Source organism: Myotis brandtii, unplaced genomic scaffold, assembly GCF_000412655.1.
Source record: "Myotis brandtii unplaced genomic scaffold, ASM41265v1 scaffold351, whole genome shotgun sequence".
In the NCBI taxonomy this organism is placed as follows: domain Eukaryota; kingdom Metazoa; phylum Chordata; class Mammalia; order Chiroptera; family Vespertilionidae; genus Myotis; species Myotis brandtii.
Genome location: NW_005363502.1, coordinates 1,347,546 through 1,375,531, shown reverse-complemented (window position 1 = coordinate 1,375,531; position 27,986 = coordinate 1,347,546). Strand labels below are relative to the sequence as shown.

General features: G+C 41.5%; 1 protein-coding gene across 1 annotated transcript in view; it reads right to left on the bottom strand.

The window, feature by feature from the left end:
- Positions 1–27,387, bottom strand: part of CA8 (carbonic anhydrase VIII) — a 79,926-nt gene extending 52,539 nt beyond the window's left edge. Inside the window, exons 1-3 of the mRNA XM_005871667.2 lie at positions 27,369–27,387; positions 26,721–26,912; positions 14,902–15,026 (exon numbers count right to left, since the gene is read on the bottom strand). Of these exons, the coding sequence (XP_005871729.1) occupies positions 14,902–15,026; positions 26,721–26,912; positions 27,369–27,387 (336 nt within the window). The remainder of the gene's footprint in view (positions 1–14,901; positions 15,027–26,720; positions 26,913–27,368) is intronic.
- Between the last annotated feature and the right edge of the window lie 599 nt (positions 27,388–27,986).

The following is a 27,986-nucleotide window of genomic DNA, read 5'->3' as shown; positions in this document are numbered from 1 at the left end:
CCCTTCCTCTCCCCTCCCCTTCCTCTCTCTCTAAAATCAATAAACATGTCCTTAGGAAAAGATTTTTAAAAATCTACACCTATGCTTTTCCCACAAAGTACTTTCATATTTATATAAATTTGGTAATGTACTTGAAAATAACAAACTAATGCAACTTATTTGTTGCACAAAGAACAATTCTTCAGCAAACTCACAATAAACCACATCACTTCTAGTGCTAATTAAAGAAGACTAGGCTTCCTTGAGATTTGTGTAAGACTTTCCTGCTAACATGGGAGCAGTGCTACAAGGAACCAAATATGAACCAAATAATTTAAAAAGACATTTTAGAAAACTGGATTTTCACCTACCATTGACCTTAAACACAGAGTCCAAGTTTTTTTCCATGCTGTGACAAGGTAAAGGATCACTCTCGTTGATTGAGGTGGAACTTGTACCAAAACAGCTTGGGTAAAAAAAGGTCAACTAGGAACAGGAAAGGCATCAATGGGTGTGAACCAGAAAAAGCACAATTCAGATGGAAACTGAATCTATGTTTGTATGACAGCACACTTCAGTTTTGTACAGCTCACAATGACACGGGGGAAAACACTCTAAAACATGATGATTACACATTGTACATGACCCAAAATGTATTATCATCAACGATGAAAGTGCCTTAAATGTTCCAAAGGCAGATATAGGAGCACCCATTAGAGAATGAGGACTTCACTTCCACACAATCTTGCCTACCACTGGGCCTGCCTCTCCCGAACTGGCTAGAGTCTGCTTCGTAACACTCTCCTTTGTCTGGTCTGAGTAGTCACATTGTCTAACTAGCACATATACTGCATTGCTCACACCTTTATTATTTTAGCCATCCAAACCATCCTCCCAAAACCTAAGGAAATTCGTGTAAATAGGAACAAAATTGCTGTTTTCTAATAGTTTTTACTATAAGTAGCATATTTATTTTATACAAATGAAATATATCAATGAACAAAACTGAATTTTTATGTGAAAACTAGAGGGGGGGTGGTCTCTCAGCCTGGCCTGTGCCCCTCTCGCAGTCCGGAAACCCTTGGGGGACATCCTTAGTGCTGCTGCGGAGGCGGGAGAGGTTCCTGCCACCACTGCTACGCTCACTCGCCAGCCATGAGCCTGGCTTCTTGCTGAGCAGCGCTCCCCCTGTGTGATCAGTGAAACCAGTTCTCCAACATCCCCTAAGGAGTCCCGGATTGCGAAAAGGCGCAGGCCAGGCTAAGGGACCCCACTGGTGCAGGCCAAGAAGAGACGTGAGAGGTTGGCCAGCCAGGGAGGGACCACTGGAGGGCTCATTGTGAGCTGTACAAAACTGAAGTGTGTTGTCATGTCCAGCCCCTCTTGCTCAGTCTGGATGGGCCAAAACCCAGCAGCAAGCTAACCTACAAGTTGGAGCGTCTGCCCCCTGGTGGTCAGTGCACGTCACAGCGACTGGTCGATGGTTGACTGCCCCCTAGTGGTCAGTACATGTCATAGTGAGCGGTTGAGCTGCCTTAGCATATCATTAGCATATTACACTTTGATTGGTTGAACGGCCAACTGGTCGACTGGACACTTAGCATATTCAGCTTTTATTATATAGGATGTACTCATTGAGATGGGCCCTTAGAAAAACCAGAGCCTTCCTTGCTCTAAAATAACATAACTTAGAAGATAGTTTTGCTCTCTAAAATTATTAAAGAGACATACAGTTATTTTATCACCTTTGCTTTTATATAGTATTAGTTATTTCAATTAATTTGGAAGTTTAATGAAAACATGTTTCTGTGGGAAAATGGTAACACCTTATTAATGAACACTTCATAGCACACTTTCAATGAGACTAACTATACTGCACAAGGTGGACATTTAGTCTAGAATGGCAAGCGCAATAAAAATATAATGTTACAAAAATGCATTTTAAAATAAGAAAACATAATCACAATTAGAAAATATTTATTTATTAAGCTGTCCTGAAACTAGAAGATCTGGTAGGTTTTCAAAATAACTGCAGAAGAGATATCTAGTGGTGCAAAAAAAGTCACTTTTTCAGATAGGCATCTAATTGGTGTAACTGGATGTTCCTTTTCTCAGCAGACACAGTTGACTTCCACTCACCACACAGTTCCTCCCCTTTCCTCCATGGGAACAGAGCCCCAAGTGCATTTATATATCAGAAAGCCAAGAGCTTATGGGAATGTTAGACCTCTCCTCAGCCCCTAGGATTTATCTTTCAGCTAATTTACATAAAAATCTCAACCAATCTCAAATTCAACATGACTATGGTTGACCTTGACATATTTCCTACAATTCCCTCTCTCTCCTGGCATCCCCATGTCACTGAACAACACAAGTTCCCCCAAGCCTCCTGCTCAAAATATCCATTCATTTTTCACAAGCATAACATTATGTACATACTTACTGAAAATTATTCCAAAAGATATTATAGCAGCTGGTCAGTCCAATTATCTTCCCCAAACTTACCTGCCCCCCAAAAAGAGTGCCGGGGAGAGGAAGGCAAAATTATCTGCCATTCTCTCAAATCTCTGTCCCCACAAGATTCAATATTTATTCGATAAGAAATGGGACTTACATGTTTTTGACATTAGACTCAAACAACCAAGGATAATTCTTCCTATAAAGAGGGCTCAAATTTAACTAGAATCAAGAAGAAAAAAGTCTAATTGTCCAGAGATTTTTAGCTCACCCAGATCAATAATGCCCACACACAAATTCTAATGCTCTAAAGTAAAAGTCTGTGTTACTTGTAAAAATATGGTTTCCACACCAAATTCAAAATAAATATCCATGTCATTGGATGCACCTTCACATGTTCCTTTCGCAGTCCATATCTTTTAGATTACTGCCACTGTCTTTCATTTTTAAAACACAGAAATCTGTGGGAGCCATCGGGTTCACTGACTGGATAGGACTTGTCTGCTGAAAAGTAACATGGGCCCATCATGGGAAGGAACAATCATTTCACCCTGCAGTTGCTATCTTTTCACATGGTTCTATCTTAATTCCACCTCTTTCAACCCGACTGAGGAATCATTAAAAACAAATACCGTTTTCTCGCATGTTATATTTCTCTTGGGGTTTGCCTTTAAATACAGACACTTAGCAAATGTTTGTTAACTAAAGCACTTCACCATCTTCCCTTCCTAACAGACTCAAAACTCAACAGTATCTTTCTGTTCCCTTGCTCCCGGGGAAAACGGTCTCTAGAGGAGAAAGAGCGACACGGGAAGCAGTAGCCCACAGAGCTCAGCTGAGGAAAAGGTAACCCAGTTACTGATGGTGTAGACTTTATCCCACTACGACCCAAGCCATTGCAGTCAAGCTCTTTAGTATAGCCAAGCTCTACTAGTAGACCACTTAGAAACCAGCCAGATTCAGAACACAGTTAAAGCATGCCAGGGTTAAGTTAATTAGGAACAATGCCTGCTGATAAAAATCTATAATATTTGTTCTCCATAACAAGGTAGATAAGTAACATTCGTGTGTGTTTTTAAATTATTGCAAAATATTTCCAACTCTGTACAACCCAAATTTGGAATAGGATTAATGGTGTAAGCCCTGGACCCAGGTCAGTTTTTGAAAAATGAAACATCTATAAACCACCCTGCATCAAGCCTTTGGTTTAAACAATGACTGGCCCAAGCTTCAATGGTGAATTGGGCAAAACCTCACCCAAGTAAATTAGAAAGAAAAAAATTAAAATCCTACACATGCTTCAAAGTCCTTGCTCACTCCACCCCAAACTCTTTCCAGAATGTGGGCAACCATATGACTATCCCAGGTACAATGGAGCAGCAAGCAAAAAGGAACAAGGTCCCAGATGGTTAAAGTGAACAAACCTGCAATAAAAGGAAATGGGAATTCCTTCACTGATTCCCAGATGAGGCTGCTCTCTCGCTAGTGTCTAGGGCCATAGAGTAGTAAACTGGGAGAATTTGGAATAGTTGGTCTTACTAACAGGAAATGCCTCTTCCCTGTTTTCTTGATGCCTGTAGAGGGATTTTCCCTAAACAAGGCTGACCTTCCGCTCTACTCACTCCTCCCTATTTTCCCCCTCTTTTGAAATGTGAGCTACCCTTAGAGAGCGAGCTAATAAACCCTACCTAGAACCTCACTCACCCCCCACCCGCCCGCCTTCCCAGGCTATAACCTAGTGGGCAGGCCCTTTCTTTCCGTCCACACTAAGCTATGTCTCCAATGTTGTTCCATCCACAATCGAGGTGAAATTTTGTTAACCATCTGATGACCCTCACAATGCCCTCTCTCCTCATTTTTTCAGAACTGGAGCTGGGGAGAAGGGACCTCTTTATGGGAGCTCCACAGAGAACTTACCAGCTTACAGAACTCACCAAGGAGTATTCATGGGAAACACATTAACTCTGAAACCAAATAAACTGGTTCCACAGAATGAGCTCTCTCACCCAGAGCGCTCAGCGATTCATTAAGCTGGGTTCAGAGAATGTTCTTGCCTTAGGGTCCCCAAGTGAATGCATTAATTGATGATAAAAGATCCATCTTTCATTTGTCAGGTCTTACAGGCAGAAAGGCCTTCCTTCTACACTTAATGTTTATAGTCAACAGTTTAAAACCTGCTCTTCATTGCAAGGCTTCTAAAAAAAGACCACAGCTATACTGTACCAAGTTACAACATTCACATCCAATACAGCTAATTATGTACTTAAAATGCTTTCAGAAGGTACTTTAAGTGAATATCAGATTATGTTCAATAACAATATTCTCTACCACCCTATTATTCAATGTATGGTGCCTCCAATACATCATTAATTTTTCCAGTCTCTCCCTAAGTTTCCTTAGGGTGGGTACAATTGCCTGATCCTTTTGTACCAGAAGTCAGATAGCAAACACCGTGGTGAACTGGACTCAGGCTGTAGCTCTCCCTAACTGAGCATTTACATCGCCAGAGCGGGCTGCCTCCTAGGTCCAATTTCCCCTAGGACTCATGGTATGTTGTGCTAGAATTCCATGGTGAGTTTTTGCTGTGTGCAGCCCTAAGAAGATAAAAGAAATGAATGTATTCAAAGCACAGCAAAGCAGTGACCAGGGCAAAATGATCTTACTAACATCACTGTGACATTGTCAGCTGCCATTCATAAATACAACATTAAGCAAACAAAAACAAACATATATAGCCCTAGCTGGTTTGGCTCAGCAGATAGAGCAGCCTGCGGACTGAAGGGTCCCAGGTTCGATTCCAGTCAGGGGCATGTACCTGGGTTGCGGGCACATCCCCAGTAGGGGGCGTGCCAGAGGCAGCTGAATCAATGTTTCTCCCTCATCGATGTTTCTAACTCTCTACCCCTCTCCCTTCCTCTCTGTAGAAAATCAATAAAATATATATATTTTTTAAAAAGGTGGCCTTCATCTATGAAGACTTAAAAAAAATATATAGTTTTTATACCTGTGAAGATCTTATGGAGTTAAAAACTGTTTAACATCTTTCCATTCAATCAGAGGTTTTTCCCAACTATCTTACACAGAAAATATTTCTTTGATTTTTGCTACAAAAAAAAAGCTGTTAATATAATTTCTACTGCACATGCATGCATAATAATAATAAAAAGGTGTGTCAGGAAAAATGTCCAGGAAATGGCATATTGATTAAACCTATAGAAAATTATATTCAGCTGAAGTGGAGAGTAGGGGTTTTAAAAAAGAGACTTGGAACTTTCTCCTCCATTCATATTCTCTGCATTTCTTACTTGTAACAACAAAAAAAGATATTTCACTAGATTTTTGTCATCACTACGTCTGCATCGCTCCCTAACAGTAGAAAATACACACTGAAGGGTTTACTCTTTGACAACTTCTGAGCTAGTTTTGAGTCCTGTCTATAGACAGGAGCATTGAGGCAGTAAGAGGTTTACGAGCTTGCCCAAGGTCGCAGAGCTTGGGATTAAACTCTGCTTTTCCTGACTTCTGAGCCTAATTTCTTACCAAGTGCACCATTCTGATTCCCTCCCACGATTCCACTGTTCATCGAGGCAGCAGCACTGGTGCCCTGTTCTCTGGCAGCTTTCCAGAACTAAGACCCTTCTTAACTTTTCCCACCATCAGATCTTGCCTATTCTGTGTCTTCATTGGTTCCAATTTTGTCAAGTTATGGTAGTTAATCTAGCCCACAACTACCTATAACAAGGTTATACCTAGCACAGAGCCTTTCACATACTAGTTGATAAATATTTGTTTGGTTGACAATCGTTTACATCTCAAAGAGCAACATATTTGCTTTCTAATATGTGTCTCAAAAAATCTTCTAATTGGCTTCTAATGGTGGAATTTGTATACTATACAGGGTGGGTGGAGGGGATGAAGCCCTTTAAATGCCACAGATACACTTAATTATATCTTCTAAACACTCATTAAGAGAAAGGGGATGGAGACAAATCATTTACACTGCATTTGGACTCCTCCAATTTAATAAACACCCATGAGTCAGTTGTGCATTGCACACATTGTTGTATCCCTATCACTTAGTCCAAATCCTGACCAGTAGGTTCCCAAGAAATATTTGTTGATCAGATGGATGGATGGATGAATGATGGATGGAAGGAAGGAAGGGTGGATGGATGGACGGACAGATGGGCACACAATGGATGAATGAATGGAAATGAATTCTTTTAAAGTTGGCCACTTGATTATAGATTATATATTTAAATCAGAGCATTTTTTATCCAAAGGTATATTAAGAGATATATTTTACAGTAAAACAGATCTGTTAGAAACCAATTTAATTTTTTATCAGCAGCAAGTCTATAAGTACTTATAAATTAACTACATATCATATTCATTTATAAGAACTAACTTGTTATTTTCTACAGATTTGCCTTACATTGTAGATTCAGCTACAATATAAATGCTTCTTTCAAATTTACTTTGCTAAGAGACCTTTTATAAACTTCAAACAATGACAATACTAAAAAAATACTTACAAATATAAAATCAAAGGTAGGTTCCAATTGACCACTCAAAGGTCAAGTTGACCTTATACACTTCTTTTTCGAAGTGGGAACAGCAGACTGCCACATCATGTGGAACATCTAAAAGAACATTTCTGTTTGCTCAACATTATAATTTATTTTCCTTCAGTAAACTGTGAGGTTTCTGCACTAAATACATTTTAATAAATGCAGAAAATTAACATGCTAAATCAAAGCAGGAACATGATTTTTACAGAGTAAAAATGCAAGTGTTCATCAGAATTCAGGAAACGTAAATTTGTTTTTGTTTTTATTAAGAAGTAAGAGGGGAAAAAAAAAGAGGAAAAAAAAAAAAAGAAGTAAGAGGGAGGCCCCAGCTGGTTTGGCTCAGTGGATAGAGCGTCAGCCTTCAGACTGAAGGGTCCCGGGTCTGATTCCAGTCAAGGGCACATGCCCAGGTAGCGGGCTCAATCCCCAGTGTGGGGCATGCAGGAGGCAGCCGATCAATGGTGCTCTCTCAACATTGATGTTTCTAGCTCTCCCTCCCTCTGAAATCAATAAAAATACATTTTAAAAAATATATACGTAAGAAGGAGTTTTGCAATTAGACCACTGAAGAGGCCATAGCACAATCTAATTCTTGTTTATCCATGAGGCTCAGGCTGCTAGCCCTATGGAAGATTCCAGAATATAAAGTAACAATAATCATAAAAGTCATTATATTTAGAGACTAGATCAGCCGTGGGCAAACTACGGCCCGTTTGAAAAGAATAAAACTAAAAAAAAAAAAGGCCGTACCCTTTTATGTAATGATGTTTACTTTGAATTTATATTAGTTCACACAAACACTCCATCCATGCTTTTGTTCCGGCCCTCCAGTCCAGTTTAAGAACCCATTGTGGCCCTCGAGTCAAAAAGTTTGCCCACCCCTGGACTAGATGGTCCAGTAAACCCAGCCTAGTTCTCAGAGCACAGCAAGGGTCCTACCTTTGCAATCCAGCATCCCATACCTTCACAAAGACACTCTGACTTTTGTCTTCATGGACTAGATGGTCCAGTAAACCCAGCCTAGTTCTCAGGGCACAGCAAGGGTCCTACCTTTGCAATCCAGCATTCCATACCTTCACAAAGCCACTCTGACTTTTGTCTTCATAGCTGCACTACAGTGGCCCTGGGCATGAGGCCACAGCTGCACTACAGTGGTCCCGGGCATGAGGCCACAGCTACACTACAGTGGTCCTGGGCATGAGGCCACAGCTGCACTACAGTGGTCCCGGGCATGAGGCCACAGCTACACTACAGTGGTCCTGGGCATGAGGCCACAGCTGCACTACAGTGGTCCCGGGCATGAGGCCACAGCTGCACTACAGTGGTCCTGGGCATGGGGCCACAGCTGCACTACAGTGATCCCAGGCATGATGTTACAGCTGCACTACAGTGGTCCTGGGCATGAGGCCACAGCTGCACTACAGTGGTCCTGGGCATGAGGCCACAGCTGCACTACAGTGGTCCCGGGCATGAGGCCACAGCTACACTACCGTGGTCCTGGGCATGAGGCCACAGCTGCACTACAGTGGTCCTTTGCAAGGCTGAAAGGCACCAGCCTCTGAATGGGGGTGCGCGTACGTAAAAGCTCCTCACAGGGATGAAGACTGTTGTGTTGTCTCTTTCCATCTATGCCATTAAGAAAAGAGGAGTAATAAAGGGTAATTCTTTCACTTCTTTATTGCTATAGTATGTCTCCCTTTTGCCCCCCTGGATGATTCTTTCTTAAATGAAATATTTAATTAACCAAAATGCTAGTAGACCTTTCTTCACCCAGGCCATACATTATGGTTTCCTCTAAGTTGCCCTGTGACCCTTTGGAGCCTCACATTTCTCCTATGTTACTGGACCAGCTGATCTCTAAAGTTCCTTTTAAAAATAAATTCTTTTTCTTTTAAGTTTTGTTTTATTGCTTAAAGTATTACAAAGACTATTACACTTAATTATATATCTCATGTATCTAATCATCCCATGTCCTGTCTCACTAAAGTCACCCTCTTACATTCCTTTGGAAAGTCAATGGGAGTCTCTATTTTGGAGGAAATTCACAAACATGAAGCTCTACTGAGATCTCTACGAAAGTGAAATAGCTTGAAAAGACCAACATTTCACTGTTAAACAAGCAAATTCTTCCCCGGCATCTTCTCAGCGCAGTACAATAAATGAGCATGCGCAAATGACTTGGGAGGCAGCAACCCACAAGGCCAGGTCATTCTCACTAAAAGAACACGTAAATGGTAAGCACTATTTATGCCTGAAAAGCAAAGAAGAAAAGTAAGATACCTGGAGACCTGGAACGCTAAGGGCGGTGGGTAACATACAGGACTGGCACTATGCTATGAGACATTTTCTTCTTAATTATTTTTGGCCTATTTTGCAACCAAGACCTGGACTCTTCACAATTAAAGAATCTTGCTCTCCACAATGAAACTCCTTTTTTTCTTTCTACTTCCTAATGCACTCAACTTTCCATAACCAGCTGGTATGTGGCTAGCTCAATTATCACAGCCCTTTCAGAGTACACAAAGCAATAGCTGCACTTTAAATACAAATTACGGTAAGCGTTTCACCTACAATATGCTGTGCCTCTTTGTTGGTAATTTACTCTCCAACCATAAACTTTTATTAGGTCCAAAGGGCAAGGATGTCAGACCCACCAAACATGCTCTCCTGCTGGTCTGTGGGAAGGACCAGTGCCCATCCTGACAAAACTATCGCTCATGTGAAGTGAAATGAGACAAACAGAAATAAGGCAGTGAGTTTTCTAAACGCTAAAACTATTAAATTTACATGTCCATGTTTATTATTCTCAGACCATATCCTTCCTACATTTAGCTATTAAAGTAAAGATCCTCTCTTAAAAGAATGATGGGGAGAGCAGAAAGTTAGTAATGTTTTATTTGGAAAAATAAAATTTGGCCGTGATCTCCCAATCCACTAATTTTATTTCTTTATTTTACTGAGCCGGGCCTGGGTAAAAAAGGTGAAGTGATTCAAAAATATCAATCAGTAGTTACAAAGTAGTCAGTAATATTGTAATGACCATGTATGGTGCCAGGTGGGTATTAGACTTATGGGGGGGAGGGGTTCTTCATAAATTATATAAATGTCTAACACTGAATGTCAACTGTAATTGAAAATAAAAATTTAAAAAATTTACTTATCCAGCATAAAATCTAAATGCGTGGGAAGTACTGTCCCACAGAAGTATGAAAGTAGCTGCTCATATGTAAAGAGTAATCACAATTTAGCAAGAGTTGCACAGACCACAGAATTAGGCTACATTGAAAAAGCAAATGATGAAAACAGAATATATAGCCTGAAAGTTGAATGTGAACCTAAATACCTAGAAGTTCTCCCATCAGTTAGATTTGTAGCAAATATCAGTAAGAATGGAATAATTCTAGTGAGATGGTGGATGTACAGAGCATACTAGTGTTAGCAAAAGAGCTAAATGCATATTCACATAGTATTGGTGGTTGGATTTCAAAAGCAAAGACATTTAATGACATTGAAGAAAATATGAAGCTTCCATAGCCACCAGGAAAACATACAGAAATTAATTTGATGGGATCTCAAACTTATCTTAAACCAACAACATTCTATTCTACTCACGTGGCTGTCTTGATTAAATTTCACAATGCAAAACCTCAACACATTAAGTAAAATTACATTTACAGGTAATAGGAAGAAAAATGCTGCACTATGTTTTTCCTTATTAAGGCACTGCCATTAAGCATAAACCTTGAGTATTCACAACAGAAGTCAGGTTTACAAGATGAAAGCATGGCAAGAAAAATGTGTTTCTGAAAAATAAAAATCTTAAGGAAAAACAAAAATGGCATTCTTTATCCATCTTGCTTAATGAAAGAGCCAGAGTTTCAATGCCTAATGTCACAAATGGTGTTACTTTTTGAAGTGATGTGGGTGCTGGCTTCTAGTAGTAACAAAATATACTCAAGACCGTTTTTACATCTGTATTTATAATTTTAAAAAGCCAAGAAGGAGGTTGATGAATTTCTGTTAAAAGCCATTCCTGTTACATGTAATAAACTAGCAAGTACTTATTTATAGTGTTTATTTAATAAACCATCCATTGAAGTTTAAGTGAAATCAACAAAAAGGAAATATGGATTGATATGTGATTTAGAGATTAAAGTTAGTCCTAAAATGTAAATAAAATATGAAAAGTGTCCTAAATTTTTTTAATCATGTACCCCAAAGGGTACCTGGTCCCCACACACAGCTGTCCTGTAGCCCTTGATGGCAGTTCAGGAAGTTATCTACCCGTCTCCACATAAGCCATCTCATTCCATCCTGGAAATTCTACGTGGAGTCCTTCTCTCCTCTCCTTCAGCACACCTTATGAGCCCTCTCCTCCTTAAAGCCCAGCTTGGTATTCACAGGCTCCATTAAAATAAAACAAAACAAAACAAAACAGCCCAGCTGGGTATAGCTCAGCAGTTGAGCGTCGACCCAGGAACCAGGAGGTCACCGGTTTGATTCCTAGTGGGGGCATATGCCCAGGTTGCGGGCTTGATCCCCCCCAGGGGGCGTGCAAGAGGCAACCAATCAATGATTCTCTCTCATCATTGATGTTTCTCTCTCTCTCTCCCTTTCCCTTCCTCTCTGAAATAAAAATATATTTAAAAAAAAAAAACAACAAAAAACAGCACAGCCAAAGTGATTCAGTGATTGAGCACTCACCTACGAACCAGGAGGTCATGGTTTGATTCCCAGTCAGGGCACATGGCCGGGTTTTGGGCTCGATCCCTAGTGTGGGGCATGCATGAGGCAGCTAACCAATGATTCTTTCATCATTGATGTTTCTCTCTCTCTCTCTCTCTCCCTTCCTCTCTGAAGTCAATAAAAATATATTTAAAAAAACAAACAAGCCAAAAACCTACCTGGCTTGCGGATACCCTCCTCTAATTGTGCATACCCACAGCATTCATGCATGCAGTAGGATGCAGCACTAAACAAACACTGAATGATTGGTACATGTATTCTCTCTTAGATTGGGTCAGAGATAATCTGGGATAACAAAGAATATAAATATTATTCATAACCTATTTTGGAAAAACTACAGTCAGTAATCCCATGATGTGAAATATAAATATTTCTGCAGAAACAAAGCCTCACTAGCAGAATTTAATTTTCACTCCAAACAAACCATTACCTGTGGTTAATGGACCGGAGCAGCTACACCACCACCACCCAGGAGCAGGACCAGCCTGAACATTTGGTCCGGAAATTCTATTCAACTGCAGAGCAAAGAGCACACACCACTGACTCACCTAATCTAATTAAACTTTCCCAAGACTGTGAATACTCTGTGTCACAAGCAAGGCCACTGAATTCCCAGCCGGAAGTCATTGCCTACCTGATTACTCCCATCTCTCCCTCAAGTTTTTGTTATTAGAGTAGGTCTTGGAGGCCCGGTCTTTCCTCCCCCACACTCTGCCCTCCACACCTGTAGGTTTAGTTGTTTTGGATTATTTCATGTCCTCCTCTTTGATGCATCTGGTGTGAACTTTTCCTTCTCACATTGGGTGAGGACAGAGCAGTAGCCAGAGGTGACACAGAGACAGGGCGGAAGTGTTTTAAGGCAGTTAGAAGTGAGAGGGTGTCTGTGGGCTTTGAGAATAAAAAGTTCCTGGAAAGGTGACATTTGAAGACCCAACCTTCCCCATCAAGGCCATCAAGAAGCTGTTATTGTCCTCACTATCACAAGAGTATATATCACATATTCTCTTCAACTTACTACAGTGAGTTTTTCCCTTCTATCCTCAAAGCATTGATAATTTCACTTTTAAGATTGGAGTCTTTTTTAATGAAAGGAGTATCCTGAACTTCCAAAGGGAGTTTTTAAATTATAAGTCAAGTATTGTTGGGAAATATTTCCTCTAACTTCATTCCTTGAGGCATACTTATCCTTATATAAATTATACAGTGGTTAAGCATCAACCTATGAACCAGGAGGTCACAGTTCGATTCCTGGTCTGGGCACATGCCCGGGTTGTGGCTCCATCCCCAATGAGGGGTGTGCAGGAGGCAATCAATCAATGATTCTCTCTCATCATTGATCTCTCTCTCTCTCTCTCTCTCTCTCTCTCTCTCTCTCTTCCTTCTTCTCTGAAATCAATAAAAATATTTTTTAAATAAATAAATTATTAAATTATACAGCAGTGATTTGTTATTGAGGCGTAACTGGGCCTAGATCTGACCATGAGCAGTGCTATACAAGATTAAGCAGATGTGCAGCTGGGAACAACAGAGAAGGAGGACCAGCATTCCAGCATCCCCCAAAATACACTGTTCCCTGCCACTGAAGGGCTACATCCTGGACAGAACTGCGGGTCCTTAGAAAAGAAATATAAACAAGGCCGGGACCAACCGAGACATCTCCTCCCTTTCACCAGCTTGGATTGTCTCTGATGTTCCTGGCACTGGACTAAAGGATTCGAGGAGAAAGGAGGAGGGGGAGACTTTTTCTTCAGGAGCTTTCTTAGCTCAGCCTGTGTAACAAATTACCATGGACTGGAGGCTTAAACAACAAACATTGATTTCTCAGTTCTGGAGGCTGGGAAGTCCAAGATCAAGGTGCCTGCAGATCTGATGCCGGGTGAGGGCCCACTGTCTGGCTGGTAGATAGCTGTCTTCAAATCTTGTCCTCACCAGGCAGAGAGTAGAGAAGCAAGCTCTCTGGACTCTTACAAGGACATGAATTCCATTCATGAAGGCTCCACCCTCATGACCTCCCCTAACCCTAACCTCCTCCCCAAGGCCCCACCTCCTAATACCGTAACACTGGGGTGGGGTAGAGTTTCCACATATGAATTTTGGGTGGAGGGGAGGACACAAGCATTGAGTCCATAACAGAAGCCCACAGTCAATGAGAAAGACACTTTAGATCAGTGGTTCTCAACCTTCCTAATGCTGCGACCCTTTAATACAGTTCCTCATGTTGTGGTGACCCCCCAACCATAAAATTATTTTCGTTGCTACTTCATAACTGTAATTTTGCTACTGTTATGAATCCTAATGTAAATATCTGATATGCAGGATGTCTTTTCATTGTTACAAATTGAACATAATTAAAGCATAGTGATTAATCACAAAAATATGTAATTATATATGTGTTTTCTGATGGTCTTAGGCGACCCCTGTGAAAGGGTCGTTCGACCCCCAAAGGGGTCGCAACCCACAGGTTGAGAACTGCTGCTTTAGATACTAAAGGTTTTACAATCCATGAGATCAGTGCCACGGCAGCAACCTGCCAAGCACCCCGGGAGCAAAGATCAGCGAGAAATTAATTCTGCCTCGAGAAGAAACTCAAGTCCCAAGGAAGAAATTGCTACTTCAACTAGATATTGGAAAAAGAACAGGAATTGACTAAAAAGATAATGAGGAAAGAAGTTCTTTAAAAAAATATGACCTTCTAAAAATCTCTCTAATTGCTTGTGGTGAATAGAACCAACCTACCAATTTTAATCAGAGCTAAGCTAGACTTTTAGTTACTATTGAGGTTTCTCCAAAAGTTATTTATTTTCAGCTTATTACCAATTCAGAGCATCTACAAAAGTGACCTACTGAATTTGCAGAGGCGGCAAAATTCTTACAACAGTAATAATAATAGGATGAAACTTAATGGCTTTACTGAATAGATTACCTTTATGGCCAACAGCCCACATGCACTCTCCAAGCCCACGGAAGTCCCTGGGAAGCCTCATTTGCTGCCCCAAGCTTACATCTCATTACACACTTTTTAATTTTAATGTAAATTGGTAAAAATTCAAAAGCTATGCATCTACTTTTAAATTGAACCATTTTTAGTAAATCACTGAATACTTTCCATGAACAATAAGAGTTTTATGAGATGATCTGTTATTCTTACCTCCATGGGAAAAGCTTTGAAATTAACTGTGTGCTCAGAACCACGCTGGTTTTCTCTTCCCCAATGAAATCGAACCTCATACAGTTCGAATTCATGCCCTTGAGGCAATGGACCTCCCGAAAGAACTGAAAAAAATAAAATAAACTCTATTTAATTACATCTCAAACATATTCATCAGCACAGCAATAGAAACACTGGGGACATGTTTTGCCAAAATCTCGCATGAGCTCTACAGATTCAATTCATATAGCCAAAATGAGAACTACATCACAACTGTGAATTTACACTATGTGAGTTTTGCTGAAATTCTTATAATGCCATTCAGATAACAGCAGAAGTACAAAAACTCTGGAATACCTTGATAATGATATGTATATCATTTCATTTTAACTTTGTTAACTTTAGACAAAGAAAACCAATGCAGTAGTTATGCTCTCTGAGATATAAACTTAGCACTCGTCAGGAGGCAAAAATATTGTTTGAAGTCTCAGATTAACCAATAACTTGCTATAGATGTATCAATAAATTAAACCTTGTTTTCAGATCATCCATTTGTAGCAAAAGGCTTTCAATTTAGAGAATAGTTGTAAGCTAATAAAATTATCTATGAAGAGAATTATTTTTAAGCCAATCAGATTTTTCAACAATGCAATCACTCTTAAAAAGCAATTTACCATTCAGTGTCACATACAATGCAAACAAAATAAAATTTAATAAAGTATTAATACTGAAAATATGAACATTGATTCTATAGGGCCGTGTCTCTAGTTCTCATTTCTGGATATGACCCAGAACTTTGTCCCAAAGAAGGGCACTCTAATAGTAATGAAAAATAAATTTGTACAAGAACCTGTCTTGAAGCGATAAAATACTTTCTTTAAACACTCCCTGATTATCATATGCAAAAACTTGAAATAAAGTTTATTATAAATTACCTATTTCAATATAAATAAAGGTTGCTTGCATTTTTCTTGTAAAAAAAAAATGTTCATTCTAAATGGTATCAGCTAAGAATTGAAGGTTGTTTTTCAGTCAAGAGGCTGACAAAATTCACCCCGTTCCCCCAGAAGTGGTCTCTCAAACAGGTTAGCGCTGACACTTGGGTTGCCATTGCAGAGAAAGTGACAATGTCCAAACTGCCCTCCTGAGGAACAGCTTGGTTGTCTATCTAACTCTAACTCAAAGGAGAAGAAAGCAAACTAGTGCAACAGGTATTTACTTGCTTGGTCGGTTCTTCACCCCATAACTTGTTCCAAAAAGAATTTCAAGCTGCTTTTAGATCAAGGTACATAAAACCTAGCCAGAGAGCATACATTAGAAAGAAGAACAAAGGTTAAACAAAGACAGAGGCAGAAAACAGATGGAGAAATGAGGTGACTGCACAAACCAACGTCAGAAGTCCTCGCTAAAAGTGCCCAACAAATTTGCTTCTAAGCTTTCTGCCAGCTCAGTGAAGAAAAAGAGCTACAAGAGCAAATGGCAGGTTTAATTTTTCAAGTGTATAAACCTCACATCATGGGGGAAGGAGGTGAAATGCATGGCCTTTAGGATACTATATTTCACAATTTCATATTCCTCCTCAGACCTGGTCTTACTTAAGTCTCACAACAAATCTGAGAGGTCAGTGGGATTGCCCCCAGGGACAGGAGAGAAGAACATGGCTGAGAGGGGGTAATGTGGCCTGCCCTGGCCACCCAGCCGGAAAGTTCCAGGAGCCTGGAACTCAAGCCTTCTGACCCACGTCCCAGGGTGAGACAGGGATGGGGAAAACCAAGTGTTTTCTGCAAGCATGACCTGAAAAACAATGACTTCTTTTTTTTAAATATATTTTTATTGACTTCAGAGAGAGAGAGAAAAATCAATGATGAGAGAGAATCATTGATCGGCTGCCTCCTGCACGCCCCACACTGGGGATGGAGCCCGCAACCCAGGCATGTGCCCTGACAGGGAATCGAACTGTGACCTCCCGGTTCACTGGTCGACACTCAACCACTAAGCCACCGTGTCCAGGCGAACAATGAGTTCTTTAAGTCTAGGATTCTAAACTGCAGTTCTATTTCCCAGGACAATAAAAAAATTTAAGTACATGGATCACAAAGGGTCACAGATATCCAGAGCTGCAGTGGGGCTCACGGTCGGTTCACTGGTCGACACTCAACCACTAAGCCACCGTGGCCAGGTGAACAATGAGTTCTTTAAGCCTAGGGTTCTAAACTGGAGTTCTATTTCCCAGGACAATAAAAAGATTTAAGTACATGGATCACAAAGGGTCACAGATAGATATCCAGAGCTGCAGTGGGGCTCACGGAGCATCTTCAATAAACACCCAGCTGTGATGGAAGAAGGGATGACATGTTTCTTTTTCAACCAGGTGCCACAGTTTCTGAATAATCTCAAAACCCTCTCTTCCTTCCCCACAGCTGTCCTAACTTGGTCTTAAGGAAAACCCAGAAGGAGGCCTGCGGTCTACCCACAGTGTACCCCACCTCCCAAACCAAAAAGAGGGGGGAAGCAAGGAAGTCTCTGGCTGAACCCCAGCCTCATCGTGAGAACTGGAGAACACACCCCTCACCATGTGCGAGCACAGCCTGAGCGCTTCATAGGGGTGCGTTCTACTTTCTAAAGGTGAAAATTGTCATAGAGGAGGCTCAGCTCCACATTGCTAAGGAAAATGAAAGAAATATTGTGAAATAAAGTCATGTGAAATGGGAGAGGATTTTTTAAAAATTCCCCCAAAACCACTTTAATGCATACACTCAACACACACACACACACACACACACACACACACACACGTGTTTCTGAAATGCTACAGAGCAGTCTACTGGTACTTTCTTATTTAAAAAAAAAAATTGATGCTATAACTGATGTTGACAGTGACTTTAGGAAACCAGAAAAAGAACCTGGAAACTCCATAGATCTGTCTTGATAGGAGAAGTTCAAGGCCCACAGGGATCCACTCATCACATACATTGTACCAGACACTGTATTAAGTGTTTAAGATACACTGATTCTTTTTTTAGAGAGGGACAAGAAGCGGGGAGAAAGGGAGGGAGGAGGGAAGGGAGGGAAGGAGGGGGAGAGAGAGCAAGAGAGAGAAGAAAAGAAACATCGACGGGTTGCCTCCCTCACACGCCCCAACCAGAATTGAACCCACAACTGGGTATGTGCCCTGACAGAGAACCGAGCCTGTCACCTTCTGGTATACAAGATAATGCTCCAACTGAGCCACATCAGCCAGGGCAAGATATACTGATCTTGACAAAAGAGACAACATTTCGTGATCTCGTGGATTTTTACAATGAGTACAAAAAAGGGAAGCATTCTGCCCAGGCCTGGTCCCCAGGGAGAGGTGACAAAGAGGCAGCGGCAGCCAGGAGTCAGGCGCTGGGGGCCTTTCACTTTCGCTGCAGGTGAATATTGCAAAGTTAAACCGCACTAAAGTCACGTGGCTGTACAAAGCCATAAGGAATGACAAAATCCTGATTGCAGAATTTTAGGAGGTGCCAGGTAAGTATTACCTGTGCATCCCCTGAGAATGACTGTTTTCAGACTAAAAATAAACAGTAGCTCTGTTTTACCCATTTGGCAACATCTGCTTAAGGGCATTTTTCTGCCTCTGTATAGCTTTTCTCTTCAAATAAGGAGACCACTCATACCAAAAGGTGTACACTTCCCCTATATTTATGATTATCAAATTTTTCTGAGTGATATTGTGTCACCATATGGCAGGTTTATTAGTTGTGATGTCATTAAGGTCAGTAAAATGTTTCACAATGAAATTCATACTGATGACATACTGCATTTCCTTAGAATAACAAACTTGTGGGGGGAAAAAACATAAAATAAACTGATGTCATTGCTGCTGCACCCATTTTCTTTAATACTCTGTAATAGTCACGGCTACTATGCTCTGTAATAGTCACGGCTACTATCCTTCTCCAAAATTTGGGAACCTCATAAAGACATGATATAGATACATTTACCTCAACCTATCTAAGCTTCTCTCTCCTTTCGCTGAAAACACATCTGCCAGATAGTTCAAAGGCTGCTGTCCATCAAGGCTTATCTCCCTCGTTGCCTTAGAGTTCAACATGCACGTTGCAAGATGGACGCCATGACCTGCACCGAGCACCCAGTTCACAGAGAGATGATACAGCTGCGGTGCTGGCGGGGCCCTCTCAGTACTTATGGACCTGGATTTGACAGTTTACACAAATTGCATCAGAAGAGTAAGGGAAAGTGCATAAGGCACTAGGAGAACACCCAGCAAGGGCTGAGCCAGAACCAAGGGCATCAGAAAGTCAGGGAACTTGGCACAGGAGACAATTGCCAAGCAGAGCCTTGAAAAGGAAGCTAAGAGAAGTGAGAAAGCGCAGGCCAGCCGAGAGAGGAGGCTGAGAGGGGCTCCGAGATGGGAAGCAGCTTGAATGTGTCCCAAGAGAATGAAGCTAGGTCACTGGTGGCCAAAGTCGGGCCTCAAGACGAGAGAAAACAATTTTTAAGGTATTTCTGACAGCCCCATATTTAAATCAGCAAGGCTGCTAAGAAGCACTATAAAAAGTGGTCATTTTTTTTAAGTATGATTAATAATAAAAATAATAATCTAGCCTAAAATTAGTATTGAGAATTATAAAAGACCCAGGAGTGGAATTTTCTAATTAGGGTTTCTATAATAAGTTGCAGGGAAGGGCACAAGTGACCTACCTTGATTAGCAATTTCTCCCATGCCCATGGCCCTTTAACAATGTCATCACCCTTAACACACTGCTTGCCGTCAGATGGAATGACGTTCTATTGCACAAGCTTGGGCAGTCTCACACTTTTTCACAACGTTAAGTATCAAACCACTCAGGCGAGAAACCTATAATAATTATATTTTTACACTTCAGCTACTTTCTGTATCACCATAAGTATGTTCCATCTTAAATGTGTCTGTGTACACTAAATTGCTACGATTCCCACAGAACAGTGATTCATGTGTCCCATAGAGACACATGCGGGAGCATTAATGAAATTCTCCATAGTGAGGGAGACAACGGGCCAACAGCCTGGTCGGTCCCACCTGGAACATGAACCTGTGCTCAACTCCCCGTCGGAGGCACTCTGTCACCTTGAAATATGCTCAGAACAGAGGGAGAAGAACAGTGACAGGATCCAAAATGTGGTCCAGTCGCAGGGGCTCCACCCCCGTCCATCCTCCTCGCCCCTGGTCCACATAGCCAACCCCTGACGTTCGTAGGTGGCACCTCCGAAATCTCTCGTGTCATCCCTTCCTCCCACTGAGGCTGCCAACACAGTAACTGCAGTTCTGGTAAACTGAGTCTCACCCAATAACTTGCAAACTGACTCCCAATTTCCCCAGATCCCATCTTATTCAGCGCTGCCAGGTTAATTTCCCCAAAGCAACATTCTGATTACCGGGCAGAAAATAAAAAGTAGTTGTACTCGGTAGAATTGGTTTGAGGTCCCTCATGAATTTGCTCCAACATACCCTCTCCATTATATTTCCTATTAACCTCACTTATCATGAATGAAACTTTTCTTCTATATGTGCCTTAAGGATGTGTTTTCCCAGTACAATCTCTAGACCTTCCCGTATCCATATCTTTTCTGCATACTGCTCTCCCTTCCCACTCATCCCATTCTCCCAGATCCAAATGCTATTCACCCTTCAAGGATCATCGCAAATGCCACTTCCTCCCCCAAATCTCTCCCTAACAATTTCAGGCAAAAAATAATCTCCCCCTGTACACCTATTCTTCACAACCTACCTCTGTTACCTTCATGGGAGCAGCATTGGGTGTGATCTGTACTTACCTTCCCCAAAGCATGGAGCACCTTTGCCTAAGGTAAAACAAAGACTGCAGACTGCACCTTCCAGGCCAGGTGAACCCAGTGGCTGTGTGTCTGGTTCACAGGCCCACAGCTCCACCTCTTCCTGACACATTAAACATCTGGCAAACGAGGTGTGCTGGTTTCCCACAGTCTCCACCAGTCCCTATTGCCTCCCAATACTACACAAAAAGCAGAGGGTCAACAAGCCCTTGCTCTCCTGGCTGCTCTCACTTATGGTACCTGCCTGGCCTCAGAGATAGGTGTGTAATTCCTGTAATAAATGATGAATAACTAAATACTTATGAATGAAAGACTGTGTCTGAGGAACAGCTGAAGGAACGAATATGTTCAAAAGGAAAAATGGCATTTTCATAATATGACGATGGCAGTCAATATTTTAAAGGATGACATGTGGAAATCACAATTACATTTGTCCTATGTAGGTCCAGCACCCCAAAATGGAAACAATGAGGGAGATCACAGAACTTTTCAACCTTTGAAATTACTCAAAAAACAAAATGCGTTTTCTCAGTGAGGAATGAATTTCCTCTCCCGCACTGTTCAAGCTGAGGACGCTCAGCCACTTGCCAGAGGACCTCAGACGGGAGGCTGCACTGGCCGCCCTCCAGGGCCCATTGCACTCCGGGACTCTATGACTTTAGCCCCTTTCCCAGACTCACGTGCTGTCTTACTGGAAAGCAGAACACTGAACCGACAGCATGTAGTCTGCATGAGTGCACTGCTTACGGATGCATGTTGTACAAGAGAGGGGGGCCGAGGAGGAGACCTTGAGAAACCCCATTATTTAATGAAATGGAGAATCAAGAACTGGCAGAGAACAGGCAATAGTCAAAAAGAAGAAGAAACATCAGGAGGTGATATGTCACAGGGGCCAACCTGAGAGAGAGTTTCCAGAAAGCCCACTGCAAATGCAGCAGAATTAAAGTATGTTAAGAAATTGTAAGTATCCCTTGGTTGTGGGATGAGAAGATCAGCAATGGCCTTGGTTTGGGAGCTCCAGCAGCGGGTTGGGAGTGGAGGGCTCATGCTCAGGGCATGCCTCAAGTTTAAAGTAAGGCAATATATCCAGATGGGTTTATATACAGGCACTATATCATCAGGATTATGTTAAAAGCTTTAACTTAATAGGTGTCACCATTTAAATTATGCTACAACTTTTGTCACTCTTTTTGGCAATTCTTTATTGTTTACTATAAACAAAGCAACAACAAACAAACAAAGAAAACAGAAAAAAAGAACAAAGAAGCCTAGGCCACTGACAGCCTCCGTGAGGCCAGACATTTCAGTGGGGTGGTGTGTATGAAATGAGTTTGATTTCTTAAAATAACTGTGCTTATTCTATGAATCTTCTATTTAAAAAGGCAGCACCCAAGAAAGCATAAATGTATATTATTAAGAGAAAGAAGTCAAACTGAATAGGCTACATACTGTATGATTCCTACTATGTGACATTCTGGAAAAGGTGAGACAATGGAGACCAGGCCACTGACAACCACAGTAAAAAGATCTGTGGCTGCCCGGGGCTGGGAAGAGAGGGAGGAACAGGAGGAGCACAGAGGATCTGAGAGCAGTGAAACTGCTCTGAATGACACCACAGGGATGGAGACATGTCATCTCCATCTGTTCCAACCCAGAGAGTGCACCACACCTCGGTGACCCCTCAGGTAAGCTGTGGACTTCCGCAGATGATGATGTGTTAGTGCAGGGTCACCAGCTGTCACAGATGTGCACTCTGGTGACACTCCTGCCTGCGGTCAGTAACCAGCTTCGAAAAGCCAGCTGTGAGCTGCCACGCGCCCTGCCCCAGAGAAACAGACAAAACCTACAAAGGCTCCTCCTACAACATGCCAGGTCCCTACCTCATCACACTCCTGTGACGTCCACCAGGCCACATTCCTGCCCAGGCTCACAGAGCTTCTAATCCCCTCTTCAAACCCATTCCTAAAAATGAACCATGAGCCAGCAATCACTAGACATTTGAGGAAAACCTCCAATAACAAAAGAGAGCAAAACAAACAGAAGAAGGAACCCAGAATAAACAAACACGTGATGGAGAAAAAAAAGCAATACAATGACCTTGTACGCATATATGTATAATCCATGGACACAGACAGTAGGGTGGTGAAGCCCTGGGGGTGGGGGCGGGAGAGGGCTAGGAGAGGTCAATGGGGGGAAAAGGGGATATTTGTAATACTTTCAACAATAAAGATTTTTTTTTAAAAAAAGAAAAAACAATACAGAAAAGAATGGAGATAGATTCTGCACTCATGAAATAAATGCTGGATACTGGATGTTAAAAATTAAAACAATTCCTAGGATAAGCACAACTTTTTAGAAATTAAAAATAACTAGCAGAAGTTAAAAGTTCAGTAGGAAATCTAAAAGATATACGTTGAGGACACTACAGAAAGTAGAAGAAAAAGACAAACAAAAAATAAGAGTGATTGAAAGAAGATAAGAAGGAAAAAACAGAACACTTACCCATGAAATAATATAAGAAAACTTCTGAGAAATCCTGATTTGAAGCGGCCCACCTAGTACCCAGCACAGAGAGTGAAAAAAGAACCACACCAAAGCATAGGGTTGTAAAATCTCAAAGCAATCGCCACAGAGAGGAAAACGGTAAAGCTTCTAAAAGAGGGAAAAGGTCATATAAAAGAGTTAACGAGCAGGTGTCACTAGACCTTTCGACAGCAACCCTGGAGGGCAGAAGAGCTCTTGGTAATGCAGCAGTGACATCAGATATCTGAGGGTGAACCGTTCCAGCAGGGGCTGCTTTGCCCAGGCCAACTCCATACAAGTGAGACACGTGCAAACACACAGGTCTCCCACCATTTACCCTCACGTGCCCTTCTTCTCGGGAGGTTACTAGAGGATGAACTGCAGAAGGGAATAAACCTAGAACACTCCTTGAAATGAGGGATGTCACAGCATCTAGAAAACACAGGATTGGACACGGGAGACAAGCACAGGGACTTCCTGGGCCTGGGTTCCAGGGAGCGGCAGGGCATGGCCGTGCAGCAGGCCTGGAGAGCGAGGGGACCAGCCGGGCAGGAATAGATGGAAGAGAGGCCTGGAGGGTGGGGGAGGAAGAATGGATGAGAGGGAGGGAAGGATAACCTGATCTGTGTCAGTATCCAGGGAGATCTGCCATCTGTCAGAGACTTTGAAAATGAAATCATGAAAGATCAATTTAAAAAGTAAAAAAACAAAAATACATTAACTCTAGGGGGGGACGGGACATATTATTCAGTAAAGAAAACAGACTATAATCTCAGCCAGAAATAATAGCTACACAATCATAAGAAGAAGAACACTGAGTATTAACTTAAGTAGAAATTATAATTTAAGTATAGGGACAATGGGGAGCAAACCACGATGTGGGAGGGGAATAACAGAACTGACCTCATCTTCAGAAAAGGGAGCCCAGTGCTCTTCTGGTATTAAGAAGAATGGCGGTGATAGTAGGAGAAACAGCTAAGGGCTGAAAGCGATTATCACCAGGACAAAGAGTGTTAGGTGGGAGGAGCAGGTTATACCCCGAGGCAGAGAGAAATACAGTAGAGTCAACTATTTCAATTATATTTAGACTCTATTTTGATAAAACTTGCATTAAATAAATGAATGGCAGGGGGTTTGGGCTTGCAGCCTATCCCTTTAAGAAGCTCAAATATCCTAGAAAAATAAATAAACAAACTGGTCCAGACATGGAACTTTTTGTTACTTTAAGTTTGGGGAAACACTGAAGAAGTTATCATAGAGGCAGAACGGAGATGGGGCATCTGAAGGAGCGAGTTTCTCCTGAGGAGACAGGAGGAAGGGGTCTGGGGCCTGTGTATCCAAAACAGGCCTAGACAGACCAACAGACGGCTCTTCCTCAGTGATCAGGGGTGGAGGATGGAGAAGAATCAACCGGCAAAGAAAGCTACTTGAGGAAGACACATACCTGAGGTGAGAGGGCCAACACAGTGCTGGCCAATCTCTTTTTTGAGGCGGCCAAGGGAAGTGTTTGAGAAGTTACCAGAAGAAAATGTTAACCTCAATTTGATCAAGTAAATTTGATCTTAGAGCAGGACAGACGCACGCTGTGTCTTAACTGACAGCATTTGTACTCAGTCATTATTCCTCTGTGCTCTCATAAGCTTTCTATTGAGGAAGACACATACCTGAGGTGAGAGGGCCAACACAGTGCTGGCCAATCTCTTTTTTGAGGCGGCCAAGGGAAGTGTTTGAGAAGTTACCAGAAGAAAATGTTAACCACAATTTGATCAAGTAAATTTGATCTTAGAGCAGGACAGACGCACGCTGTGTCTGAACTGACAGCATTTGTACTCAGTCATTCCTCTGTGCTCTCATAAAGCTTTCTAACACCATTGTCGTGTTAACACTAGTACTTTAAAGGATTGTGTTCCTACTAAACTATGAATCCTCAAGAACCAACTTGTCCATCTATATACAACCAACACTGACTCACAGTGGTGCCTGACAGGAAATGCATTTCTGTTGTACAGACATAGAAATATTGTCTTTCCAGCAGTACAAAAGCATGTCAATACACCAACACACATGTATTACCTTAAAATGTTTTTATAGGTCAGAAGTCCGTATTCAGTACATTTTTAAAAGAATACATATTGTACCGGTCAGAGTGACTGAGTAGTTGAGCATCAACCTATACACCAGGAGATCACGGTTTGAGATTCCTGGCCAGGCATATGCCTGGGTTGCGGGCTGATCTCCAGTGTGGGGCGTGCAGGAGGCAGCCACTCAGTGATTCTCTCTCATCACTGATGTGTCTGTCTGTCTCTCTCTCTCTCCCTTCCTCTCTAAAATCAATAAAAATATATTTTAAAATAATAATAATAATAATAATACATAATGTCCCTGCATAGGTAACTCCCCCCTACACAAATACTCTGATTTAAATTCAAATTTGCATCTGAAGCTGTCTCTCTAAGTACACATGCAACCTAGACTCTGTTTTGGGCAATGCCCATACTTTGACCTCAGAAAGGCAGAGAAGGCTGCATGAACCTCTGACTACCTCACGGCTTCTAAATTAAAGCTCAGGAACATTCACAATGAGTGAAAAAGCCATAGTTGCTCTTCAATACCTGCCCGGCCTACTAAGTAATCTCAAGATTTTATGTTTTAAAATATCAAACTTATTGATCCAGAATTTGAGCACAGTTGGTCTCTAGTAAGCACTTCCTATCATTTCTAATTTTACACTCTTTCTAAGAGGGAAATAAGTAACTATTCACTATGAATAGCATAACATTAATGCTAATTTTTAGAATCGTTTTCCTCTTCCCTGCATTTAGGCTAAAAACCAATTCCCTTGGTAACTGCCCAACACCCTTTTTACAAAACATTTCAGATCCATCTCAAATAGGTTCAGATGGGGAGAAGGGGAGTTTAAAAATAAAATAAATACATAAAAGCAAAAGCTGTGTTTACTAGTTAAATCTTTTGCTGAATTTAGAGGATATTTTTGATTGCTATTCATTAAAAATGTTCTTGTCATTAACATAGTAGAAAAAATAAATTTGGAAAGTCTATATTAAATGCCAGATAATGTCAATAAATCCTAATCTTTAGTTTTACAATGCAGTAAAACAAAGAATTATAATTATCCAAATGATTTAAGCTAATCAACAATTTAGGACAAAATGCAGATTGATACACCTGTGTACACCTACCCACAAATCCCACAGGGTGTAAGTTGACCAACTAAGATTGTTCGAGTAACATCATACAACGTAGAACAACCAAACTGGCATCTTCATAACTTCATCCTTTCAAAAATAATTCCCCAAAATGCACCCTGTAACATATAAGGGTACCTGACAATAGAGCTATGCTAGTTCTACCTTTAAGGTCATGCAAGCTAAAGGAGAGTTCAACAGCCCCAAGAGGACTTGAATTTACGAGAGTATGCAGAGCATCTTCTAAAATACCTGATTTTGACTTCAGGATAACCTGAATGGTATGTCCATCATTGGTGACCTCACAGTCTCGGCAGACTACGTAATTTGGCGAGAGGCGGACATCCAGCAGTGAGGGGTCATATCTGGCTTCCCTTGAATTCAGGTTAATGGGAGACTGGTACTCCCCATTCGCATCAGGAAACACCAACCCCCATTCAACACCTAAGGACAAAATGAAGCACATTTATAACAGGTTACAAAAAAAGTTACAGTAAAAGTTAACATGTTAAAGCTAGTTGAAACTGTTTATAATCCTTGACATCATTAAGAGGATTATGACTACCATCTCTATACAGATGAACTATGGTAAATGTGTGTGAATTTTTGCATTTATACTTTGCATGATCTAATAGTCTCCAATACTACATACAAAATCCTGAACTAACAAAATATTCTGTTTGTAGTTGTCCACAAAGGGGTAGTAATTTATGATTAAGAAATTTAGGTCATCTTTAAGGGATCAGAAAAAAAGTAATACCACAAAGTTTTTCTCTGCTCATCCGTTCAGTTATGTGCGGTACTTGGGAAAAACCTGTAACTCTCCACATGCTTAGTGAGAACCCAAAACAATAAATCTGATGCTAGTGAATAAACACCTCTTATCAAAAATGCAAATACCGTATGTTGAAGTGTACATGTGTACATGTACACATACCTATGTACTCACTCATATATACTCTTTCCATATTTTTATAATTAAAATTATAACCTACGCTTTCTTTTTTCAATAGATGTAGTCAACATCAGCACCAGTGGTCGGCTCCATGAAGAGACCTACAACTTCAGGGATAAATTTAGGAATCTAAACTTTAAAAAAAAAGTCCACCCCTTCTCGCCAAGCCACTGACTCAGCCTGAAATTGAGGACGTGTCTGGCATGAGCGGAGCCTTGCTAGCATCCTTCGGGGAAAGAGTAAAGGCAGAAATACATGCTTCCACCAGCGAACTCCTAGCAAGAAGGCACGAACAGTTCCACCAACACGGTGTTCCCAAGGGGTGGAGCAAAAGGTAGCGCCGTTCCTCTTACTACTCAGAAAAGAAAGGAATGTCCCAGCCGCAGCTGTAATGCTCGCCCTCCGGGTGGAGGCAGTGCCAACACCTGCCGGGCAGTAAGGCCAGGCTTCCCAACGCGGACACAGGTGGCAGGCCCGCCCTCCACCCGGTGCCCCTGTGCCCCGAAACCGGCCGGGGGACCGGGAAAGTGACAAGGGACCCACGTGGGAAAGCGGGGACCCGG